Raw genomic sequence first — 27,145 nt, forward strand, 5'->3', positions numbered from 1 at the left:
CAGGGTAGCAAGTATATGTTTTCAAAATACGCTTATCTTTAAATTATTATTATTTATTTAATGCCCAGGAAAAATTTCTCCAATCCAAATTATATTACATAGCTACCAGAATGTAGGGGAAGGGAAGGGAGAGTCAGAAAAAAAAAATCATTATCTTCTTTCCCATTCCCAAACAAGAACCATTATTTTATTCAATATAAAATTGTTTTTGGAGTTTGTAATAAAATTACAGATAATTTTTACGAGTTGTAGCTAAGACTTTTTGGTTACAACAGCATTAAATTTTTTTACAAAGCAACAGTGTCTCCTCCTTACACACTTCTAAATACTCCTTAAACACTTCCTTTATTGTAAGGATTGATCTTTAAACCATTCTTAGATCCAGAAAAACCATATGCATACCTACTTAAAATGTTAGCCAACGTGAATATTTACACAAACTTGGAAAACTCACAACTGATAGAATAAGAAAATGTACACAAAATATTTCAGATCTTCAAAATTCTGTTACCAACTAAAGATAATTTACACAACAATAAAAAATTTCCTCATAATATGACTAACATGGACAAAAACACACTTCAAGTCTTTAGGCTCAGTAGTGGGGTATTTTTCCCTCGTCAGCACCAAAGTAACTTGCAAGTATCTTTTCTCATGAAATATATACTGTCCTTAACTCCAAATCCCTTCTACTTCACAAAACTCCAGAGATGACAAGGAGAAGAGTGGGAGCTAAAAAGCCACACCTGGACAACATATCTTCAAAAATCTCACTGTTTCTGAGGAAACAAGTAGCCTGCATCCCTCTAAGATGACAATTCACATGCAAATTAAACAGATAATCTGGAATTAGTAGTAAAACTTCCAAAGCAGTAAATGTAAAATTCTGTCAGGGCTAGATATGACTGACAGAATCCAAAATACTTTCACGACTTACTGTCTTTAAACTAAGACCACATTTGTTTTTTCCTGTAAAATCATTATTTTGAGACACAGAATGACCAAGATTGGCTTGCATGGAAGGCTTTCAATGGTATGGATACAAAATATTTCAAATACCCTTCCCTGCTTCTAGCAGAAGGCCCATTTATCTTCCCTGCTTAACATTCCCTTGCACAACATTCACTACAAGCAGGCAGTGATGAACAAAATACTGGATGTCATGCTTTAACCCCAGACAGCAGCTTAGTACCACAAGGCTGCTTGCTCACTCCCTCACCCACCCCCAATGGGGTGGGGAGAAGAATGGGAAAAAAGTAAAGCCTGTGGGTTGAGATAAGAACAGTTTAAAAACTAAAATAAAGTAAAATATAACCATGATGGCAACAAAAAGAGCAATCAAAAGGGAGATAACAAAAAGAGAGAGAAAAAGAAGAAAACCAAGAGAAATGGTGATGCACAACATATTTGCTCACCTCAACTGATGCCCAGCCTGTCCCTGAGCAGCAATTGGATGCTTCTGGCCAACTCCCCCAGTTTATACATTGAACATGATGTTCTATGGTATAGAATATCTTTTTGGCCAGTTCAGGTCAGCTGTCCTGGCCATGCTCCGTCCCAGCATTTTGTGCACCTGCTCACTGGCAGGGTGTGGGAAACTGTGGTAATCATTACTAAAACATCAGCGTGTAATCAGTATTGTTCTCATGCTAAATCCAAAACACACCACTGCAGTAGCTACTAGGAAGAAAATTAACTCTACCCAGCTGAAACCAGGACACTAGAGTCAGTTAAAAAACAGGGAAAAGAGCACAGAAGAGATATTTTGCAGACTCCACACTACTGGTCCAGGAAGAACTCTCTTCCCCTATGAAGAATCCAATATAGCAAAAATGTCCAGCAGTCACATCTACCATAAAACAATCCAATGTTCTTCCAGCTGAATGGAGTCACCACAAAAGCCAAACAGTTTACTTACAACTCTTTGGATTGCTGAATGGATGGGTTTTATTTTGCTTGCTTTATCAGCCTGCAGAAATATGTATGACATCTGGAGCTTCCCTCACCCTTCAACAGAGGTGCAGAAAATAAGAATGCCTTGCTTTCCATTATACAAACATGGGACTACAGTAGTATTTAGCACTGCCATTCTAAACCTGAGCTTACACTCTTTCAGGCCAAAATAAGGAGCCTACTCCATTTTTAATGGATGATAAAACACTTTTTTCAAAGCCTCAAGAACTAACAGATATGACACCTTCCCTAAAACTTCCTGCAAGAAGCTTTGTACAGTACTGTTTAGCCAGATGTGCCTGCTTCTCAAGAAAGAGGTGCAGAACCAGGACCTGTGTATCATTTTACCCATTCTAGAACAGAGAAACTCTGCCCATTTCCAATCTCAAAGGTAAAATATTTTCCCATATTCCACTTTTTAAAAAGGGGAAGGTAAGGGAGGAAGAAAGCTCCAAGGTAAGGGAAGAAGAAAGTTCCCGAAGGCTCACAGGCTCACTGTATCGCATATCAGACTTCTGAAATTCTACCTGAAGGCAAAACACTTGAGAGCAACAGATAAACAGAAACTTTCACCGTGACTTGCGTTCCTGATGTGACAGATACCCTCCCTGTAGTAACATTGCAAAAAACAAAAACCAAAGAGTCTCAGAGCTCAAGTGTTTGAGGCACAAACATTCACAACAGACTCATAAACAAGTACTCAAACCAAGAGAGGAAGTTTCCAAACCAGAACTATTAAAGGAAATAAAATCCACAGAATTGACCTCCCACCTGCGAGAGGGTGAGAAGTTATGTTTGTGAGTGGTTGACTTGGCTGGAGCTCGGGAGGTTTGCTTTCGCCTTGCAGCAGGTGGCGAGTACTCCCTGGAAGGGGAAGAATTACTGCCAGAGTGATCTGCGGGACTAGGAGAACGTTTCTGTCTACGGGAGCTTTCAGACGGATCCCTGGGAAACATAAACAGCAGCTTGTTTAACAGGGCTAAGACGGCATTAGCACAATTCTAAGAAACTAGACACCTCCAAGACAGAGCTTGTGATTATCATATCAAGAGCTATGTTATGCAATCATTTGTTCCACCTACGACTTCACATATGAAGTTACCTTAAGCTAGCAAAACTCAAGAATGCAAGATATGCACTAAATTTCTTGCTACACTGGACTGTAAAAACTAGAACAAGGTAAAACCAAAAAAACCTTATTGTAATTTTACCTAACATTTCACGTGGAGGTAAATCAGAATTATTACCAATGGAGAAATATTTTGCTATCTTATTAAAAAGTTTCTGTAATATCAGAATTTTATTTATACAGCTTCAAGCTCAAACACATTTTTAAAGGCTAATCCCAGCAGCAAGTCAATGAAAGTAATCCATCAAAACCTTCAACTATTTCACTGACCGTACCTCACAGAGATTTGACATTACAACTACATTTTTATTATGTAGGGGAAAGAAAAGACAAAATTCCAACAGTGAAATACAAGGCTGTAGTCACCACAGCAACACCTGGTTATAGCACCATGATAAGACAAGTACTGTCATGGTGCTTTCAGCACTACCTAGAATGTACCTTTCTAGTGCTTGCGTCTTCCTTCCAATAATGGAGTGTGCAATCGTGAGGGAAATAAAATACTTTCAACTAAGTATGGTGGAATTTATTTAATCAATTAAAAATAGATGATTCACTGTGCTTCCAATCATTAGTCTGCTATGCCAGTTACAAAGTATGACTTAACAACATGTACCCTACTTTCATCAAGAAAATTCAGGACATAAAAATGCAGATCATGTATCTTTCAGCTTAAGTGGACATGTATGCTCCAGGCAATAATAGAATAGTCATAGTAGTCCACCATTTTGTAACTATATAAATATGTATATATGCAAAAGTGAAGCAATTCTAAAAGGTCACTAGTCTTTGACAACCTCAAAAATACTTTAACCTACTGAAGATTAGGGAGAGTTTAAATGCGCACTGACAACCTGTAAAGATATTAGTCCTCTAAGATTTCAGAAAAGCATACAATCAGACCAGTGAATGACTTCAATAAAGATTTTGGCAAACAACCTGTTCCACAGGTGAAGATCCAAATTCTTGAGGAGTAATGAAGCTTTCAAACTTTCATTTTGCAAACTTACTAAGTTATGCAATTAAAACCTACGAATCTGTTAGTTATAGTCTATCAACCCATCTACATAACACACTGAAAATACTTAATTGAGTACTGAAGAGGTTGTTGGGAAAGTAGGTAATACCACTCTTATTATTCAGTGTTCTATAAAACTTAATTTTGAAAGCAAGGTTAGAGTTAAAAGCTAAAAATGCAATATAACTCACCTCTGCTTCTCTTTTTTCTCCTTGTGCCTTTCAAAGTCACGCCCTCTTTCTTTCACGTCCCTTGCCTTTTCTTCTGAACGTTCTTTTGCTTTATGTTTTTCCTTGTGTTTTTTCCCCAGGGGAGTTTCCTCTTGTACTGGAGGAGGAGGGCTAGGGGTACGAGGACCTTTCTTTTTACTCTGGCTACTTTTAGAACTCCTAGAGAGAAATTACAGGGCGGGGGAGGTATAAAAATAAAGAGTTGACAACTATTTCAAATAGTAATTTCTCAATCATTGACAGGAAAGTTATAACATAAAAGGCCTTCAAGCTTTTAGGATGGGATTTACCAACTCCCTTAGCAAGCACCATTGGATAGCAGAACTTGACAGAAAGGTGAATAGAGACGGTAAAAATTTATGTTGAGCTCCTCGATTTATAGCCTTTTTTCTTGATGGAAGTGAACAAAAATAGAAATTGCTCTTATTCAGACAGAACCAGTTTTCAAAGAGAAAATGCCCTTACATGAACTGTGTACATCAGAAGTAAAAATCCATACAGTACCATGTCTATTTATACTCCCGTTTCTGCAATGCAATACCCCAACAACACACACAAAATTACTTGAACTACTCATGTTTTCAATTTCATGTTAACTACCTGGCAGGACGAAGCATCTAAACATTTTTGAGTATGCATCTCACAATAAGAAATGTTATGTATTTTCTGCATAATTTACCACTAAGATAAATCCTATCAACTAGGTATCACTGCATATGTCAGTAGTATACCAGCACATGCTAAACCATTCCTGTAGCAGAAACAATGTCATTCTGTCCCTATTTTAAAGGAGATTTTAACAAATAGGTCAAATAGGGGATTTTCCCAAACACAGATGTGTCTGGTTACACTGCTACAGTAATTTCTTTCCTATCTAAAAGCGGCAAACAACAATTCAAAATATCTTGTGGTTGGCAAGAACTTTAGAAGCAGGTTTGGAGATTGACTTTGGTGGCACTGCAGCTGGTTAAAATTCTCTGATTTTTACATATTTTATCCTTAATTCTTCCCTGTCCCCCCCCCACCCCCCCACGTCCCTCACTTCCTATTCTCTCCTGAATTCTTAGAAATTCCCTGCTTAAAAGTCACACCTTTTATCTTTAACAGTAATATGCAATACCAACTGAATGTGCAGTTGGTCAAATTTTAAAAGCTTCAATTTAGAGAGGCTACTTCACAGGCTGCAGCATTTCAAACAAAAGTGTTTTCCTCTTTTCAATGGTTTGTACTTTCTCATTGCCTCACAAAGATTCTGAGGATTCAGAGAAAAGATCCAATTGTAAACCATGAAAATAATCAACTGAAAACAACATCCATATGACAATTATCTGCATAAGATGATTCACAATGCACAATTGAAAGATCTTCTAAATTTATATAATCAGGGGCACTGAAAGGAAGGAAAATGGAAAACATTATTTAAGAAAACTCCAGCAATAAATGTAAGTGTGGTTCTCTGTTCTCATTATCTTGCAAGATGCATCTACGTACTGACCTCTGCTGCTCCAAAAGTGGTGAAGAGACAGTAGAGGCTTTCTTGTCTTTCTTATTAGCTGAAGATGATGATTTGGGACTGGACCTTCGTTTTGGAGATTTGCTGGACTTTCTTGGTGATGGTGATGGTGATAATTTAGATCTAACCACCTCTGGAGAAATCTTGAGGGAAAGAATGTAATTAACCAGTAAGATACTGATGCTCAAAAGTGTAACTGTATGCCGATATGTGTGTCAAACATGCAAATTCAGCAAGTGAGAGTATGAGAACCATGTACATCTCTCCTTCAACCTCATCACATTATTTGCAAAGAACAGCATAAAAGGAAGACAACAGATAAAGTGTGGAGGAAGAGAAAGTGATGCACTCTGTAATATGTTACAAAAACTGTAACTTAAGGTTTAAAATCAGTATGCTCACAACTAACACATTTGTCTGAAAGAAAAATCCTTAGAGGATTTTTTTTTTTAGTCTTCCCCAAAATTTTAGAGTTTCTAACAGCTACAGCTTTGTCTCTGTCACTCTATTCTGTTACTACTAGGCAAGTTGGAATATGAGATTGGGAAATGCCTTGTTTTTTCCTTTACCTATCTTCTCTGTTACAGATCTTACTAGTTTTGTATCACTAAAATGCATTAAGTCCTACTAATTTAATAGCTGACTTCACAAAGGAGAAAACTTAGTTACTGTGCTGGATGACTCATCAGATACTCACTTCAAGCACTCAAGTCACATACTAATTATACAGGTGCCAGATATTTACTATCACGTAACACAATTGTGCATTTGTGGCCCAAAAACTTTAAGTCTTCTGGGAAACAATTAGAAGCCTATGAAGTGGCTGATGACTTGGGTTTTTTTAATTTCACATTTACATAATACAAACCTCTTTTTTAATTACTATTTCCTCTCGTTTCTCCATGTTTTCCTGTTCCAATTTCATGAGTTCTCTCTGAATCTTTTGGCGCTTCATTTCCAAAGACAGCTCATGATCATAATCATAGTTAACATCTCCATTATCAGAGTCTTTATTTGAGGAAAAAAAAAAAGTAAATAGATTAGTAGACAATTTCTTATGAAAAATACAACAATAACATTTAGCATACTAGATGCCAACCATAAATATTTCCATGACTTTTAAGAACTGCATGAATGGACAAAGGAAATTTGGCAAAAAAATTAAAACTGTGTGTCTTCACAAGGAGTGAAAATATGTAGAGCACTACTTAACTGGGGAACTCACATGAAACAGATTCATATAGTGATGCACAATACTAGAAGGGTTTATTTAATACAATGTCTTACAAATCAATTTATATACTTAATTAATTACATGTAAACATTGATTTTAAAATAAGAGAGGAGTTATGTATTAATCCTTTCATTGGATGAACATACACTTCAAGAGTTTACATCTGGTTTTACAACATTACGACTGTTTGGTTTTCACAGTAGAAAAAATGCTGTTTATCACATTTTTTCATTAAGTCATGGACAGTTAATATCTCAAGCTTCCAACCTGGAAACTGAAATCTTACTGAAAATTGAATTTATTCACTCTGTTTATATTAATTTTGTTTATGGATATTTAAGTCTAATATTCAAAAAGCATTTTGGGAAAATATCTGTCAGAGAAAAGACGACCTCATTAAAAAGTTATTAGCTTTCACTCCCTTCCTACATACAGGAACTACATAAAAGGTGAACTTCATTGCAAATATATTCATTATATGTGAATTCCCTCAGATGGGATCAGAATTGCCATTTTTCTCTTGCAACATTGTAACTACTTCTGAAACACAGATTGTCAGGACACTACAGAAACACCATGGTTCAGTAGAAGCTCCTGTAACATCACTATCAGGTTAACCTGGACTCTTAACAGAAGTGAAACTTAGGAGAGGAAAAAAAAGGTGCCCACAGCAACAATGAAACTTTCAGTAAGCACTAAAAGTCCTCCAAACCCAAAAACTCCCACCCACCGACTCATACAGAAGTGACTACAAAGGTAATGCAAGACACTTAGCATTCTTCAAGTATTTTTAGAACATAAATATTTCACTGATGTCCACCTTCAACTGTTGTTATTCTAATGGAGAACTTGATAATGACAGTTTACACCATTAAAAATTATGCAACAAAAATGGCTGACTTTTGAATTCAAAGGAGTTACACTTTCTTCTCAGACCAACAGGTTCCAAAATTACTTTAGATGCAATTGGATTCATCTAGTGACCTTAATGTGAATGATGCACCATGGAGTAGACTATACTAAAATTTCTCATTGCCTGAGTAGTCAGGAGTGGGAAAAAAAAAAAAAGCCTGTGTTTTTAAAGCTAGTTGGTTTAACCACTGAACCACTGTAGCAGTCCAACTCAGGTAACTTGTTAGTTCTCCTCAAAAACAAAAATTAACGGCTACTGCATGAAAGTATTCTGCTTAGAAACCAAATCTTGAAGCATTCCTTTTGACACACAGCCCAGAAACCTCACAGTTCTCTGAGGCATCAGGGGACTGTCAGTTCAATACATACCTTCTCTATTTGTTTCCCAATCCCCATTTTCCTCTTCGCTTTCTGGTGTTCGCTCCTTTGTAATTTTAATATCCTCCTTTTCTCTATGTCTTCCTCGTGAGGACTCTTTCTACAAAGGGAAAAATGCTGCATTAGAGTAAACAACTTTATTTTAAAAGAAGCCTGAAGAAGCAGGTGTATTTTACATGGTATTTTGGCTGGGTTTTTTTTATAGTACAAAAAGCATTTTCCCCTTTAGCCTGTTGAACAAATACTTTCCTAAACAAGCAGAGACTCCACAGGCTACATGTTCTAGTGCAATTTCATATAATCAGAATGCAAATAGTAGATGAGGAAAAGAGAAGAAAGGATTAATAAAATAAGAAGGCTTAAAGGCAGGGCAAGAGTCAAGCACATATCAGAGAATAAAGTTTAAAATAGGCACTGAAACAAGAGATTAAGTTCTAAAGACCAGAAGTTTAATGAACATTTAAAGAGAATAATTTTAACAGCTTGAGCAAGAATTCTCAGCTGTAAATAAGAATATTTATATGCAAGGCAGATGAGCCTCAGAAGTGGAAGCATTTAACTCTTCAAAGGACAAAGAACGTGGAAGGAGAGGAGATAATAAAAAAACCCAGAGACCCTTTGCTGGCAGAAAGGGAAAAATTCTAAAGCAACGCAATCAAATCAAGCTCCATTGACAGCTTTGTGTTGGACTTTCACCGTCTCCAAGAAAAGTCTAACTAATGCAGTAGCACCCATTTTCCGTGTCCTGTGAACACCTAAGAAAGCCAGAGACTATCCCTACAAGAAAAAAGATAATTTCAAGTCAACTGATGCTGTGCTGCTCTTGTGCCCCTGCTAAATTCCAGTACAGAGCTGCATAGTTGCACCTCTGCATCTCCTGAAGCAACACTCTGTGTGATGTACCTGGGCTCAAGTGGAATACAGAACAAAGTTTTTTCACTACTAGCAGAAGAAGAAATTTCAAGCTTGAAGTATCTCAGGTTAATTTATTAAATAGGAAACTAGAACAGCAAAATCTGTCCCATAGCCCTGTTGTTCTCAGCTCACATAGTGCCCTCTTTTGTTTTTCTGAGGATTCTTTCATATTGGTATTTGGGAGAAACATCAAGAAAAGGAGATGCCTGAGAATTTCACTAGCTATTCCTTATTGGGATTTAGATCTTGATTTAATTTAAAACCTTAACATCACCTTAGAAACACATTAAGGAAACAAAATAAAATTGCAGTCACTCAAAAATCAGTAAAATTCAACTATTCCTTTTTATTCAGTAACAATGTTAAAAACTTATCTCTAGTTTAATGATGTAAATCTCTAAAATTATGCAGAAGGTCATAACTTACTGAGTCATGCTGGTTGCTGACATCAACTGCACACAAGACTACATCCACTAAACCATTGTCTCAACATGTACCAAAGACATTCAATCTAAGGGCCAGAATTCTACTATGCCCCAAAGCAAATTACTTTAAAAGAAAATTACTCTGCTGAGTTCAAAAATCTGTAAGCATAACAAGGCTTCTCTGCAATCATTCTTTTCTTTCATAAGACTGTTCTTATTTTTCTAGCCCACCCTCCATGAAAGATACAGTTGTTCAAGTGGGCTGTATACTTCTACATACTTCAACTATGCCCTGTAACATAAAAACCATAATTTTTTAAATATGAATACTAGCTTCTATTAATTCAACACTACCTCTTACTAGCACACTGAAATATGAACAGTAGGACAAACTCTCAACACCAATTAAAAAAAAACTCCCAAAGACAATTCATCAAATACCTTGTCATCAAAGAACGTGCAGCAAGTCAATGCTTCAAGTCCAATTTAATAACCCATGTTAAAAATACTATACAACCTGTATGTATCATGCCTACCTCTTCAGACTTAGGAGCCAATACAAGCATCTTGCAAGAGCCTGTGTTTACTCCTTTCAGTGGAAAGATTGGGAAGTGGCACAATCATATTTCTACAGAAGAACTGAGAACAAAAACAGCTATCAAACTGAAATACTGAATATATGGCAAGCATGGTATTTCACACTAATGTTGTTTAGTTGTCAAGAAAAAAGACTTTGACAACATTGCACCTTGAAAAATAAATATCAGTTTAGAAATTGAGTATATTTTTCCTGGGGCATGCTAATCAAGAATTTAAGTTATGATGGTTTAGAACACATACCTAATTTTTCTCACTGAAAAATCTTCAACATATTCCTTTTATTTTACTTGTTACACTTGTAACACATTTGATTCCCTCATACTATGGGAATTAAATATTTCCTTCATATCCTTACAGACCTTTTTTGTGTCTCCCTTAACAAGCCAAGAATAAAGTAAGTTAAGTTTTTAAAGGCCAATAGCATGACTGTCATTGGTACCTGAAGATACTGTATATTCACTCTTGTTCTGCAGACTCTGAAAAATGCCATTTGATAGATGAAAACCATTATACTTACATAATTATATACTTATTTATTAAAAAACAATGTCACTTGTCTTAAGAGGAAATTACTTAGTAGACTTTGTCTATGCTGTTTTCAGGTATATGCTCACAGCTAAACATAGCAGGTGTTGGATAGATGTTTACAGTTTCAAGTTGATGTTTAGGAGAGATGCCACATAAGAAAGGGAAAAACTCATGACATTATGGCTGACTTCTGTGAGATTGTATTTAAGGTCTATTCAAGTCGAAGTTCTATGCCCCATGTGATCAGCACTCTACAGCACAAGACTTGATGTCTACTTGAATAAATTTCCCACTACTGTCACAAAAGCCTGGCCAAGTACAAAAGGACTCATCCAATCTGTAAAATATGCTTCTAGCCAAGAAGTGTTACTTTGCCAACACCAATGGAAAGAATAGAAGACTGATAGAACCTACAATTCTTGCATTGCAGAAATCTCAGTTTGAACCTTATCAGGTTGCACACATACATGCAGCAGCAAAATAAACTCATTCCAAAGCACAGATTCCTTTAAACTTACAGTAAGCTATTACAGCTACAACCTTTTGGCCGAGCACAGTACCGTTTTGCTCTAGGTATCTTTATAACTACTACCATGCTACAGAAACACATAAGTAAATGAATTTGAAGCCTCCCTGACATTAAGTGGTATTTGTTCCCATTTCGGAGATGGAAGACAATGCTGAGTCCTATTTCCAATGGAAATAAAAGCTACAGCGACAAATTCCACAGATACGAAACAAGTGATACACATTCCTTACAAAAACCTTCCTAAATGTACATTAAGCTACTCCCACTGTTTCTTCCAAATCACACACACCTTCCACATTAAGACTTCAGGTAAGACTTCATACCACCAATGTAACTGTCTTCTCATTAATTTAAAATAAAAATTTCCAACTGAATATAGTAAGAGCAGGCACCTCGTCTAATTATTTGTATAATGATTCATACGCTAACATACAGTGCTCAAGTAATTCCAAACACAAATCCAAGAAACACAAAAACAACTGAGTTGAATGTAGGTGTCCACATAACACGGCATATCGTCTCTGCAAATAATAACACAAAGCATGAAGAAATAAAAAGGGATATAGTCTATAAACTGTCAGTATAGGAAGTTTCTTCCTAAATACATACAGATTGTACTAGTCATGTCTCCAAAGAATAAAACATCTCTTCTGAAAAGATTTTATACTAGTTATACTGTCTTAGCTTCTTGTGGAACCTATTCAGCTTTGCGTGTCTATCTTCTGGCAACCAGGCAGAATTGTTATATATAACATAAATAGCATTTCCCCTTGTCACTTCCAAATTTGCCACCCTTTCTACTGGGTTAAAGTACAAATATGACGCATCTAACTCACATTCTCTCAAACATACATTATATACATTCATCCCATGTCCTTTCTTCTCTCCAGTTTATTTCTCACCTCTTTGCCCACTTCAAGAAGACCTTTGACTGTATTTTCTTGCATACAGGTGATGACAACCAAACAGCATTTCAAATAAAACTGGACCATGAATTTCTACAGCATATTATCAGTCATTTTCTGTTCCATTTAATATACCTGAATGTTTGCTTCTACAACTGTGACTTCACTTGGAACACATGGTTTCATTGAGCTGTCCACAATAACTTATTTTTCTACTAAGTGGTTTCAGTTACTTTTAAAAAATTCATTCATTTCTTGTTTTGAATACTTTCTTCACTGTGCATTACCTTGCACTTGCCAACACCAAGTTTCATCTGCCATTGTACTGCCAAAAACTATCTTTCCCAACCCCCATGGCATTCCTCAGACTTCAGTAATCCCAAAGTGGTTTCAAATCTGCAAAGTTTGACATTTGGTATGTCCAACTTTTTTCTACGTTCTTTAAAGTTATAGTTCTTTAAATGAATTACAATAGCATTCTGTGTAATTCAACTTTATCTAAATTCTCCCTTTAGCTGGCTTCTAAACCTAAAATACTATACCTTCTGTTCTTTGACTATCTACACATCTGCCTCAGAAGTCTTGTTTCAAAACAAGTCTGACCTATATCAGGCAGTTCTCTCTTAACCACTACTCTCCATCGAAGTTTCAGCCTAGTAGTCTGGTGAAGCACAGATTTTGTCTGCAGGAATGTTTCTGATTGGTCTTTTTTTTTTTTTTTTTTTTTTTAACCAAAATTATGAAACTTTTTATGGAACAAGCTACCTTTCATTATTTCAAAGTTTTCTTATCAAGTTCTGCTGTTACCCCAAAAGCTTTATTAAAATATTGAAACATAACATATTAGATCTCCACCATAACAGCAGCTCTACCAATGGAGCAAGATTTTTCTTAGCAGTTCAGTCACTTGAGTCTTCTGTCCTTTTAGATATCCTGGTTCTTTGCAAAGCAACTCTTGACGACTGTCCCTCTTCATCTACTTGTTCCAGAATATTTTCTTTGATATCCTGTATTTTGAGAGTTGCCTCCATGGAACTAAACAAAACTTCAGCTGCTTCCTCAATCTTCCATTTTATGAGATTGAAACAGAGCATTTTTTACTCTGCTGTATGCTTGATCTATAAATAATTCTTTGATACATTAACACTAATTCTCCAATTCGTTTAGATTCTTGCTTCCAGTTCACTTTCACTTGGGTTTTAGTTGTTTAAGAGTATTTTATTATTACATTAATAGAACACTATAAAAAGCAAGGTTAACTAATCAAAAGTAAGAATTACATTAAAATTAGAGTTGCACCAGGACAGAAGTTACAGTAAATTTTTAATGACGGTTGGAAAAAAAATTTTCCCACCAACCATGTACTCAATAACTGAACAGTTTATTCAAACTATTAGAAAATAAAAGAAACACATTTCAGTAAAAAGACTGAGGGTTTACAAAAATTAACAGCAACTGAAAACATGATTGGAAGGTAAGCCATTCTGTTAAATTTAATGATAGCAGCTGCTGCTGATTTATTTACAGCTGACATAAATGATTCATTTTACACAACAAGTAGGAACAGACCAAGAGGAAATAAAAGAACATTGTCAATATTTGCAGAAGCAAAACTAGTTTTTTACAAATAAAACCTTTTCAAAATTATTCATATGAAGATGGTCTTAAACATGGTGCAGAAACACAGTGGTGCTATTGCTACAAAAGTACAAGGTCACACTATGAACTCTATCCCTATTTGTTTGTAACATCAGAAACAGATAACACAATTTAAAAATAATTAAATTTTGATATTTGAGGGCCACAGGGTTGCAGAAAGATGTTTACAAAATAAGAACAATAATGAATTTTTTGCAAAATCCATTAATTAAGCAGTTGGGGTGCCTGATGAGTATGTGAGGAGGAAGGCAAAATGAACCAGCACAATCATAATTGCATGGTTTCATCAAAAGCAAATTTGGGGTGAACAGCTTAAGTCAGGATGCATGTATACAAGGGATATGAATAAATGTTGGGGAGAAAATAGTGGACGACTGAAACAATGGTTAGTATACTTTCTTGGTAATAATCAAAGAGTCTGCACTGTTATTAAATACCTGTTTATCAGTATTTATAACACATTTTAAGTCTCTGGGGTTTAAAAAATCATTTGGAACCAAAAGACCAGAAAGCACTACAAAATTGCAAAACAGTACAATTGTTAAGACACTTTATAACAAAAAATGTGATATGCTATGTACAAAATGATCAGTTCCTTAAAACATTTTCAATATTACAAGTGACAACAATAAGGTTTCTAGGACACACTGCCCAATTTTTACTGAGGGATCTGGAGTTCTGCAAACTCCACTCTTACCCTAACAGGAGAGGATGATTCCTCTGTACTTCGTTTCTGTGGCTCTGCCTCAACATCCTGACGTTTGTTCTTCATTCTTTCCCGAAGATCTCCAGTGGGTCTTTCTGGTGACCTGTATAATACAGAAACAAAATAAAACCAGTTCTACAGGACTATTTTTAAAGGAATATTATCTTTTAATTATTACTTTATTAGTATATCCAGAAAAATCTAAACCTCCCACCCAGAGGCAAGGTGGGTGAGTAAGAAAATATTCCATTCTAAAGGGCTTAAGCATTATAAAAACCCCAACCCTCTTAGAAAGTCAAGGAAGACTTGACTCTAAGAAGAAAAAATATTTGTATGTATATACAGCATTACTCAGTTACTACTCTAGATCAGCTTCCCATCCAGAATAAATAACCTTTTTCTGACCATCATGCAGATGTGTTTCACAATCACTCCTACCAAATATTTGAAGATTTAGTCTTCTCCTTAAATCTAAGCTGCAACAACTTTTATATATATTACATAAATATAAGTCTCTCTCTATATATATATATATATATATATATGTAAAATCACAATTAATGCAGAATCAAACTACTATAGACTAGCAATGACAGTCACAGAGAAGCACAACTCTGAATGTGGATGAAGTCTGCAAGCAGAGATAACCTAAGCACCATCCTCCCATGGTCTAGGTGAGGCTGCTACACAGGAAAACACTGCTGCAAGACCATGAACCAGAAATTAACTCTTGGAGGCCTCTTCTATCTTGTACTAATAACTATTTCATTATTTAATTACAAAATACTGGATAAACTCTGCTAGTCATGCACCTTTACGATACAGTTCCTGTAGAAGAGATTACTGTGTTGTGGGAGGAGGAACATCCTACACTACTATAATTTTGTCACTCTCGGTATGGATTCATGAGTTCATTCACCCCTTATGTGCTAGAAGAGAATAACCATTGCATTGGTGAGGCACTGGCACAGCTTGCCCAGAAAACTTGTGGACGCCCCATCCCTGGCAGTGTTCTAGGCCAGGCTGGATGGGGCTCTGAACAACCTGCTGGAGTGGAAGGTGTCCCTGCCCATGGCAGGGGGGATCAGAACCAGATGATCTTTAAGGTCCCTTCCAACCCAAACATTCTGTGATTCTATGATTCAAACAAATTCCTAAGCTAAAGGAATGCAGGAATTGTTTCAGATGACCTTTCAGTTCACGAAAACAAATTTTCTCTTCATATACGTTTGTCCTGATACTGAGTTTAGTACTTCTGTGATGGCTGTCAGCTATAATTAGAGTCTTCTGTGAAATGGTTGTATACAAGTACTACATCTGTGCCTATCAGTTGACACTAAAGAATCACAAAGAGATACTAATGCTGTCTTTTGATTAGAAAACTTATACGTAATATATGAATAAGGAAATTTGCATTTCTTTTTTTTCAGACTGAATAAGTTTCCATTGAGAAAGTAATTTCTCCCACTCTTCCTGTCACTTTATACATAAAGGGTAAACTTCCACAGTCAATGCATTAAAAATTAATTACCATTTCATTTTCAATCTGCAGATATTTGAAAAAGTCATTTTTTTCCATTTCTTCCTTTGCATTGTTTCCTATATTTAATTCTTTAAACTGCACCACAGGGTTAAATGTATGAGGACCTACAAAGATCAGTGACTGCTCTCATTTTTCATAGCATTGAATTCTCCATGAAATTGTAATTACAGGTCAATCTAGATCAGAAGAAATGTACAGAAGAGTAGAACTCTGCTTTTTTCATCACTAAGGATCAAATAATAGCCAGCATACAAATATAAATAAGTTATCTTCTTTGCATGCGTGACTATATGATCTTCAAAGTGTCTGGATTTAGTAAAGGTTATGATTCAAAGTATTTTTCCCCTCCCTCCATATTAAAAAGGTAATAATTTGCATTACCAAAACTCTCTGAAGCATTTCAACCATCAGCTATCTCAACAACTTTCAGCATTTACGTGCAATTCAACACCTTAATTTTTAATAATATTTAAGCCACAAATATAAAGGATTTGGATTAGTGAAACTGAAAATTAAACTAAAAGGCAGAAAGATTATCAATAATATATTTGTAACATTGTTCCTCGAGAGGAATACCTTCAGGAAAAAAATTCCATTAGCTGAAGGAGAAATCAAGAGAACATACTAGGTGCAGCTCATGTATCTTATAGAGTGACATCTGACATTCTAATACTTTTTTTTTTTTTAAAGTTACAGGCTGGAGTAAAAAACAAAGTATCCAAACCAATTGGATACCAAGTATCTAATTTTCACCCCCAATCAAAAAATTTTTTGTTCCCTCCCACGCTGAAAAAAAGGTATCGTGCTAAAGCATTATTCAAATCTACTTTATTATTAGAAAAGCTATAGCAAAAAATACAGAAATTTAAAAGGTACACGTTCGGGGTTGGGGTTTGCTGGACAAGTTTTTGTTTGGTTTTGCTGTCACTGGGTCAGCTTTTTTCAGCTTTAGGAGAACACTAAAGCAAAGTCATGGTAATCACCCTATCTCTTCTTCCCCAAAAGACAGCATAACCTTCAAAAAATTCTAATAAAATAAGACTGACAATTAGTCAAATTTTAGGAAATAATTACTCAGGAAGCTATGACTGTTTTCAGATGCTTTGGCTGAACGCACATAAATACAAGCTGGTCTACTAGCTGCTTTTTCTTTTATGTGTACCACAGCTTCATTTCTACGTTAACTTTCCCGCAGCCCACTCCAAAAGGGATCTTTGGTTATTCCAGGTCATGGGCAAAGACTGTTGAACTTCAACAGATCATGACACTACCTCTGCAGCCTAAGATGATGTGGCTAGACTGCAACTGCCACAGAACCTTTCCCACAAAAGGCATTATGCAACTTCTTTTTAATATTTTGAGCTGGGCCTATATTTTAAATAAGACCTGAAATGAAGAATTTCCTCATTTCAAATTCAAAGGCAGTTAAGTGATTTCAAACAGCATTACTTCCTGCAACAGTTCAGTTCTCCATGTTCAACAGCATTTAGGAAATGCATATTCATAACAGTGTCATCACTTGCTCCTGAACTTCTTAGTGTCAGGAACAAGCATCCAGCAACAGGCATACCTTGCAACACACCTACCTGAGGATACCTCTGTGTGCCTGTGTGAGAGCACACATGTGCCTAGAGGCAGATGAACAATATTTCTGTATTATGCACATGTTATAACTGCTCAAAAAACACTGCCCTGTTTTCTAGCATCCCATATTTGAAACTTTCAAAATCCATACATTCTTTCCTAGTATAACTGCTGGCTTGGTTTGGGATCAGTCAGACTAAGAAAAGGGCCCAGCAATGGCATAGATCCCAACAATCTCATGAAGAAACTAGCCAGGAAGCTGCCAAGCAACTAACCAACAATCTACAAGTGCAGAAAGAGCAAAATTACTCACGGGATAGCATGTTTACACACAGCTCTTAGTTAGCTCCTACTTAATTCTGATGTTGGGAAGACTGGCAGATCTAACACTGAATTCTCAGTACTATCATCAAGTAAGCTTCATGTAAAAACTTGTTAGGTTTTATTTTTATAGCAAGATTAAAACTCATGCTGTGAGAAGCAGCATTAGTGCTAAAATGGAACAATCTTTATCATACTTCAGAGTCAAGTTTTCCTACTGTCTGCTGATGTTTTTAACTTGGGAGATATTATGGTCAGAAAAAACAATTAACAACAGGATTGACTGCAGGCAGGTATGGAACTTGAGGCAGGAGGTATGAAGACAGAAAAGCAGCAAGACATGCTTTGTCCTACTCAACTCCTTGCAAAGCAGATGAGACTTCCCTGGCAGGTGTGACTGAACATATGCAGACACGCTGCCATTTGGCTATCCCAGACACTTGAACAAGAATATTGCTTTAACTGAACTGATGCAGAAGCAGCATTAGTTTGGCTTGCCTGAAGCCAATAAAATTGCATTTGAAATGCCTGGATAACATTTGTGAAAATCTCTCTAATGTTAAATGGCATGAAAATGCCACCATTTTATTATGTATATGTTATGTACCAGATTTTTCTATGCCTGGCCAAGAGCTATTAGTGGAAGCTTTTGAAGACAGGCACAACTCTTTCATTTGTCTGTTTTGGTGGGTGTGTGGGGGTGGTGAGCTTTCTCCCTCTTTTTACTTTTAAGAACACCTTTATTAAATGCTGAATGTGCCAAGCAAATAAGCAGGTAGGTTTGTCCTTTGACTTTTCATACACTCCTACTAAAAAAGTTAGCAATAAGAAGAAGGAAATCAACATTTTTCTTAAATGTCAGTAGTGACAGTGAAGCAGAAACACAGCTTTAATCATTAAAAGAAATGTCACTTTTCTTCAAATGACCAAGCAGAAAGATGCACTGAATGTTCCAAACACTAAAAGCAAGGAGAAAGTGACATTTTAACTGTTTTAAAATTTAATCCCAGTAAATCACTTACTTTATTCATTTGGAACATTCAGTGCAGAACAGAGAAAAATTTTTTACACACCAAAAGAAACACTAAACTCAGTATTATGTATTTTGTATCCCAGCTGCTACCACCTTAGAATCAATGGAAGATAAAACAAAGTCAAGATCATCCTAAGAGCAAGCCATACGAATAAGAAAAGGAACCAAACACAGAACCCTAACATCAGGCCAACCTTCCTTTTCTTGCTTTACTCTTTGATGCTTCAGTGTGCCCCTCCATAATCTATAAGTAATATTGGCATTATGAAGGACAGCTGTTTGTAAATTGTGAAGCCTTCACAGAAAGAGATACTATGCTAAAACCATAACATCTTTCTGTTCTTTATAGAAAGAACCCTACAAGCTTACTGCCATAATTGGCTTCAGTTAAGTTAGATATTATGCCACACAAAGGACAGTTGAAAAAAATTAAATTTTAGAAACATACGAAGAGACATATAATTAAAAATATTCTCTTTTGAAAATTTAGGTAACTTTTTTGATACAGGACACTTTTCAATATCTGATAGATAAAGTCACAAAGCCACGTTTTGAAGAGAAGTGTTTTCTCACAACATGAGAGAAACGATAGACATTCATCACGTAACATAGCAAAGGCAGAAGGGCTTTGAGCATGAGCACTGCTGTAAGTAATTGCAAACCAGCATTTTAGTACAGGACAGAAAACTATACCAGAAAGCTGCAGTGACACTATGCCAAAACAAAAAAATTCTAAAGTACTTAACTTCCTATTTCAAGTAATATATAGTTAATCTGCATCCAGTTGACTATTCAATTTTTAAAGCTGTATACACACAAAAATCCTACACATTGCCAAAATAATTGTTTTAAGCAGCTTCATAAGGCAATTGGTTATTGATATAACACACAATTAGGCACACCACAGCATTTCACTTTAAAAAAAAAGACCAACAGAACAAAAGACAGAGTTGCAAAAGCTATTTTCCTACAGCATGTGAAGAATTCAAAGTGAGTTCTTGATTTACCTTCTATAACTGCTGCTATAGCCTTTACCTCGTGGTGAAGGGCCATGTACGAATCTACATGTGTTCCCATAGAGGCAGTTGCCAGTCTTCAGCCAGTTACGGCACTGTGTCTAAGAGACAGACATTACTGGGTGAATTTCACACTCCTTTCTGGAAATACCATAGGTGTGAGTGCGGCAGAACAAACAAATGACTCCACATTAAGTCCCATTTATCTGCAATTTCTGTCCACCAGCAATATAATTGATTAAAAAAAAAAATCAACAAAGAGCATCAGGTCTGGCAGAGAAAAATTTAGGTTGGTGGAAATATTATTAATATGCACAGTACTACTGCTCCATCCAGAAGCTGGCACAACACATGGTATTTGAAAATTCTAGCATTAGCATGTTGAACATCCATGCGTTAAGGAGTTCTTTTCACCTTTACTCAACCTCAGTAACTTCTAAGCATTTGCTGCTTGTGAGCTACTCTTTCCCACCATATAAATCCTGGAAAAGAAGATGCTGGGGTGGGGAGGAAAAGAATAACACTTTTACAACTCACCTCTGCAGTACTTCCAGTGCTGGGTCCAAGCCTTTCAAACACACTGGGTCTTCGGGATGTGCTATCGGATATGGTCTTGGTATTTTCCACTGTGACCTTCCTTCTAATTTTTGACATTTTGTACTACTTCAACCAAAAAAAAAAGCAAAACTGTAAAATCCTTCAGTTTGGGGCTTTGACATTGAACTCACATGAATAAAATAGTATGAAATACGTTGCAAGAGTTGCTGCAGAGGTGATGAAGAAAGAAAAAGAAGTCATAAATGAGTGAAATGTATCTAATAACACAGAATGCTTCTGACTTGAACTAGTCAGCTGAACACCAGTAATGATAATTTTTCATTTCATTTCATGACCTGCTTGGATTCTTCAGATTCCCCTTGGGAAAGATCATATGACATGTTATTCATTTAGGCAGCAAACACCACAGAGGACAGATGCTTTCTTTCATCATGTATTTTGGTGCATGAACTCAAGTGACTTAAAGTGAACCTTTAATGTTATTTCACCAACCTCTCAGAAACCAGTTCCAACCACTAAAAACACCTCCCAGTTTTGAAACAAATTTTAAAAAATGAGAGCTTTATATTTTTTCCCCCTTGTTGTGCATGACAACCTACTGAAAGCCATCTTGCTATCATCCACAGCCTGTTTTTGTTATCAGTCTGATTTCTACAACTATTTGGAATTACATGAGTTTAGGAAAAAAAAAAGACAACTCCATAATGATGATGCACTTCTTAATCTGCTCAAAAAGTAGCTCCTTCTCAGTAAGCAAAACAGATATTAAAGGAAATATAGCATAAATTTGATAAACAAGAAGTCACAATTTATCTTACCTGAGAAAGGAAGGAGTTATAGTGAAAAAAAAAAACAAACCATAATCAAAGAAAAAAAAAGGAAAAAAGGAATATATATATTTAGGACTACAGATAGATTGTACAAAAAGGGCAAAATGGGCCTCAAAAACTAATGCCCATTCCTTACATTCTACTTGATGAAAACAAAAATAAAATCAATTTGGGAACACCTGCCAGGTGCTCAGCAATTTATATACAGCTCAAAAGTACACCTCTTTGTTGTACTGCAATGTGCCATCACCCTCATTTATCAGTAGATCATGATTAGCCAGACACTAATCTCCTACCCTTCTGCTCCTAGGCACAGCACGCATCACCACATTTAGAACACACACAAACTATCTCATACAAAACCAGGTTACAAATGACAAAGTTCATCCATATAGCCAGAGTAATACACATTTAAACTAGCATCCACCAGAGAGGATTAATACACATTTTCACCATCTGATCAGCAATACGTTCCCCCAGTTTCCATACGGTAAGGTTACATTTCAGAGAAACAAAATATTATCATGTAAAAACGTGGACATTTTATTATCTGAACCCTACAGTTATCTCCATGACAAGATTTCCCTAGGAGTCTGCCATCTGTGCATTTTCTACAAACAAATGCTGTGTTGAAGCTCTTGTGAAGCACTGTAGCTCCTTTATAAACAATGGAAGAAAGAAAGCTTACACTGTGTATTTGAGATTTCTCAGTAGACCTCGGCTCTACTGACTCCTTCTCCAAGCCTCTGATTATCTGAAGAATTTTATCTCATAAAAAAGGTTCAGATAATCAAGACATTAACCAAGATGTTCAGGGAGGGTAGAAGTTAACCATACCAAACATTAAAAACAATGGTTAACATCAATTAGTGGAAGCAGACAATCAAACATTAGAATTTCCAGTAGTATGAAATTATTTGGGTTAGTAAGAACTGTGGAGAACAGAGATTTCTAGAAAGATCTAATTGAGTTAGAGAATTGAGTAATACAACAGCAGATGAAATGCAAATAAATATAATGCAATGCACACAAGGAGAAATGATTTTGTCTAAATATTTGATGAGACCAAATTAGTCCAGTCTTCTGAGAAAAATAATTAGGAGTCATTGTGGACAGCTCAATGTGCAGCAATAGTTAAAAAGTCTGACAGGATAAACCATTAAAGTTAGAAAGCAAAACAATACCACATCTCACCTAGCTGAGCACCCTTCCATTTCAGGATTCTCACAGAATTTCAGAAAAAAACTACTAAATTTCTACAGTTTCACACCATCATGTTCTTTCAATAGAAGATATAAAAATCAACTGACACATGCAAAAGCATTTTTAATAAGACAATCATATAACAAATGCCTAATTTGGATTCAATATTTACAGTTAAAAGAGCCATATCTGAAATAAAAATAGTTAGATAAATGACACTGGCAATGGCATAGGGAGAAGGTTCAACACATGAAGGACAGATGAGTCTAATACACAAGTACACACTGACATCGTAGCAGCATACAGAAAAATCACATTCATTTTGCCTCAATTCCAATGTACTTTTGTTTTCAAAGAAACAGAGGCAAAACTTTCATTTTAAATGTTATTTTTTACCCAGCATTTAGTGTCTTTTTGGAATTAACTTGTATAGGAAGTTATGATGATGACTAGGCTTAAAAGGATAGTTACAAACACGGAGAGGATGATAAGGCAACATCATCCTAACTGAACAGATAATTTAATTCCAACCACCTTTTTCCCTGAATTTTTGCAGATGGAAATTAAGAAGAATACCATTCAACCCTAAATCTTCTAAGGTTTGTAAAACCCCCCTATTTAAAAAAACCAAAACAACTTAAAATGAGAAACAAAAACCTGTGCTATTTTGGGTAGCAATCTGTCAATTCTAACCTCATAGCCTGGCCCATATCAACCAGTTTGCAATTAACAACAGATCCTTTATTAACAGAAGAAGAGATATTTCATGACAGATTACTCTAAAGAAACAAACCCAGCATGCTGTGAGTGCACAGCATATTACTTTCTGTATGCACACATTATCATGAGGGCCTCGCTCGTGTAACAAGAACTGCAATTCCACTGCTCAGTGAACATAGATGTTGTGAAAGGCTGCAGGATTAGAGTCCAGACACATTATTCTGAGGGAAACTGAGGAATTTCACTTTGTCAAACTATGCATTTCAGAGACTGTGTTTGCAAATGCAGTCAGTCCCATTTTCATTCTTTGAGGACCAAGTGAGTTGGAAAAATCATGATACTATTAAAATAATATTGAAAATCTCAGATGGATAATGACAGGTTTTTTGTTTCTGAGAAGGTTCCTTGCTCATAAACAAGTACTGTAAGGGTAAAAAATTATGTGTTTAATTTCCAAATTTCTCAGACTGCACATTAATGGACAACCAAGAACAATTTAAATGGAACACCCCATAAAGATTCCCCTTCTGAAACATTTTCACCTTCTGCTGTTTTACCACTGATGATCACAGCCCTGCTATCAATCCCACAATGATGGCCAGTACAGTGACTTCCCATCAGATGTCTGTGCCTCTGAATGACCATCTCCATATCAAACACTAATGTGGAATTAGACAGCTGTGAGTACCAGTATGGACTGAGCCTTAAGCACTCTCAACATTTCAAATAATTACTACCAGGATTAAAAAAAAAAAAAAATTAAAAAAGTAAGTAGAATATTACACACTTCTCTATTTCAGGTACATGACATTGCACTGCTGACTCTACTTAGGGGCACTAAACTTTCTGCTACTTCTGAAACAGAACAGAGTTTCTGAAACTAAGCAAAGTTAACTTTATCTTCCTAAAATAAATTCTATACCTAAAATTGTAACTGTAAATTATCACTTTTCCATGCATAAATAAGATCCATGACAACCTTTAAAATAAATTAGAAATACCATAACACTAGGATAACTCATTCATGGAGGCATCTATGTTATTCTTTAAAGGAAGTAACTTTCCCAGGGTGAGAGACAATCTGTTAATGACATTAATTACACTAGCATTCAAAGGAGAACATATCACAGTGTTATTTACATGAATCAACTACAATGTGACAGACTTGAGAGAAGTGAGTGCACCTATTGAGCACTGACCAATGAACTGAAATCCATGAGGCATGATATGATTCACAGCATTCACTGAAATTCTGTAATTTTTATTACCAACATTCTTATATTTTAGTGTCAAGCATGCTTAACCTTTTTCTTCAAGATCAGTGTGATACTACTTAAGTCATCATCAAGAGATATCTGAAACGCCTGGTTTTCTGTTAGAAAAACCTAATAGAGCCCCCCTAAAAAATGAATCCTTGAAACTGAGATGTAACAGAAAAGCAAAGTTCAAAAAACATTGAGGGAGATAAAAATCTCTTTAGGAAGTCCAAGACATCACTCATAAGCATGTCAATGCACATGCACACCACACCACACACAAGCTATGCACAACATCACTTCAGAAAATCCTACCTGTGAAGAGACAAATAATATGCCATTTCAAATAACAAACGAAATTACTTTGAAGTCCTATAGATGTTCAGGTACAAACTCATTATTAGCACTCCTTGATAAACTAAATACTTGTTGAAAACTGAATAACAGCTTTGAGAATGGTTCCCTGCACTTTTTAAAATTAAGAGCTTTTACCTGAAAATATTTTGGGTCCTATTACAATGTTAACATTTCCGTGTCACATCGCTATAATATAGTGGTATTTGAAGAAGCTCCAGGGGTTTACTACCTAAAAATATTACTAAAAATGGTAAAATGCATTCATAATGAACCTTCCAAAAGAGCGGTCAAATACTCATACAGAGAAGCCTGTTTGACAGAAAACTAGAAATTAATCCAAATTGAAAAACTCCTTGCTAGTAACCCATCACCATAGTAACTTGAACCTATCCCTCTAATTTCACGTATGATATTCTCCATTACTAGCAATAAGCAACTGCTAGTTATGTTTGCACAAGTATAAAATCATGGTTGGCTTTCCACAGGTAAATAAAAACATCAGGTCCCAGTACCATATCAAGAAATATAGAGTATTCCACACCTTCACACCCAAAGAAGATGCATCTCCAGACTAAGGGACAGTCTGTGAAGACTGGTATGGACAGGTCCAAGTTCACTCTGCCTTTGCCTCCTATCTGTGAGCTGGATCAGCCCATTAGCGTGCCGTCACTCTCAGCAAACACGCTGAGAAGCAGGGTGTATTATCTCGGGCACAGCCACATAAAGCCACACATCTTTAGTTTTCAGGTGAATTGGCTGAGTCTGTCCACTCCCGTCTGCACAGAGGAACCGTGAGTGTTCCATCACCAGCCCAAGATCCCTCAAAGCGCTGGTTGCTAACTCACTGAGAGCCAAACACCTGACCTTCAAGCATTCTTGCACAAGGTTGACAAGAGATCAACAGTGGAGTGAGAATCCATCAAGAAGCCAAAGGCGAGGCCCTGAGTAGACCACCCACAACACTAACCCAACGTCCGCGGCTACAAGTTCTGGAAGGGATGGGAGTTAGCTGCAGGTGCTACCTGAAGGGATGGTGATGCATGAATTCATACAAGCAAAATTAGTAGTCCCTCTTGAGCACACAGAGCAGAAACTATTTTGCTGCCAGAAAGTGGGAGAAGAGCACTACTGAAGTGAAAGAAAAAAAAACCAAACAAAACCAAAATCCAACCAAAAACCCCCACGATCAGGGAATATCCGACTGTACGGGAAGCAGACTCCAGCACGACCACCGACTTGACGGAAGGGTACCCCGGGCACAAGGCGGGGTGGCGCCTCCGGGCGTTCACCTCACCCCTCCTCGGGGAGGCCCCCGTGCGCGCCCGGCCCCGCACCAAGCCGGGCGAGAGCGCGGCCCTTCCCCGTCGCAGCGCTCCGCAGGCCGAGCGCGCCCGAGGCCCGGCGGCCACGGGCCGGGGCCCAGGCTCGGGCAGGGGGGAAGGGAACGCGGGGGGAAGGGAACGCGGGGACCCGCCCCGCCTCTCCGCCCCACCCTCCGGGCCCGCGGCCGCCCCGCCGCACTCACCTGTTCCTTGCGCTGCCGCGCCGCTCCCCGCCGCCTCCTCCGCCGCCGCCCGGGGCGGAGAGGGTGGGAGGGGGCGAGGGGGGGGTCCGTCCTCCCGGGCCTGAGCGCGGAGCGGCGCGGGCAGGAGGGGGAGGAGCGCGCGGAGCGGCGCGCGCCCCCGCGGACCCGCCGCTCCCGCCCCGCGCGCCGGGACAGCCGTCGTGGGAGCGCCGCCGCCGCCACCGCCTCCGCGCGCCCTTCCCGGCGGCCCTCGCGCCGCCCGCGCCGCCGCCGATGATGACGACGATGACGACGGCGATGACGTCGCAGCTGGGAGGGCGGTGGCGGGAAGGGCGGAAGCGGCAGCGTCGCCATCTTGGGTGGGCGGGGCAGGCGCGCGGCTCCGCCCCGGGGGAGGGGCAATGGGGCGGGCCGGGCGCGGGGGAAGGAATTGCGTGAGGAGTGGCTGTGGGGGTTCGGGGAGTTCGGCCGGACGGAGGCTCCGGGGTGTCCTTGTCGCTCCCTACAACCACCCGAAAGGAGATTTAGCCAGGTCTTCTCCCTGGCAACAAGCTACAGGACGAAA

General features: G+C 37.5%; 1 protein-coding gene across 1 annotated transcript in view; it reads right to left on the reverse strand.

Annotated features, from left to right (window-relative positions):
* ZC3H13 (zinc finger CCCH-type containing 13) overlaps positions 1–26,934 on the reverse strand; it is a gene marked incomplete at its 5' end in the record, with an annotated part of 46,271 nt that extends 19,337 nt beyond the window's left edge. Inside the window, 9 exons of the mRNA XM_084201007.1 lie at positions 2,725–2,898; positions 4,292–4,489; positions 5,826–5,986; positions 6,712–6,851; positions 8,359–8,467; positions 14,626–14,737; positions 20,123–20,232; positions 20,669–20,791; positions 26,581–26,934. Coding sequence (XP_084057133.1) covers positions 2,725–2,898; positions 4,292–4,489; positions 5,826–5,986; positions 6,712–6,851; positions 8,359–8,467; positions 14,626–14,737; positions 20,123–20,232; positions 20,669–20,791; positions 26,581–26,934 — 1,481 coding nt within the window. The remainder of the gene's footprint in view (positions 1–2,724; positions 2,899–4,291; positions 4,490–5,825; positions 5,987–6,711; positions 6,852–8,358; positions 8,468–14,625; positions 14,738–20,122; positions 20,233–20,668; positions 20,792–26,580) is intronic.
* Between the last annotated feature and the right edge of the window lie 211 nt (positions 26,935–27,145).

Source organism: Fringilla coelebs (genome assembly GCF_963513975.1).
Source record: "Fringilla coelebs genome assembly, chromosome: 2".
NCBI classification, from domain to species: domain Eukaryota; kingdom Metazoa; phylum Chordata; class Aves; order Passeriformes; family Fringillidae; genus Fringilla; species Fringilla coelebs.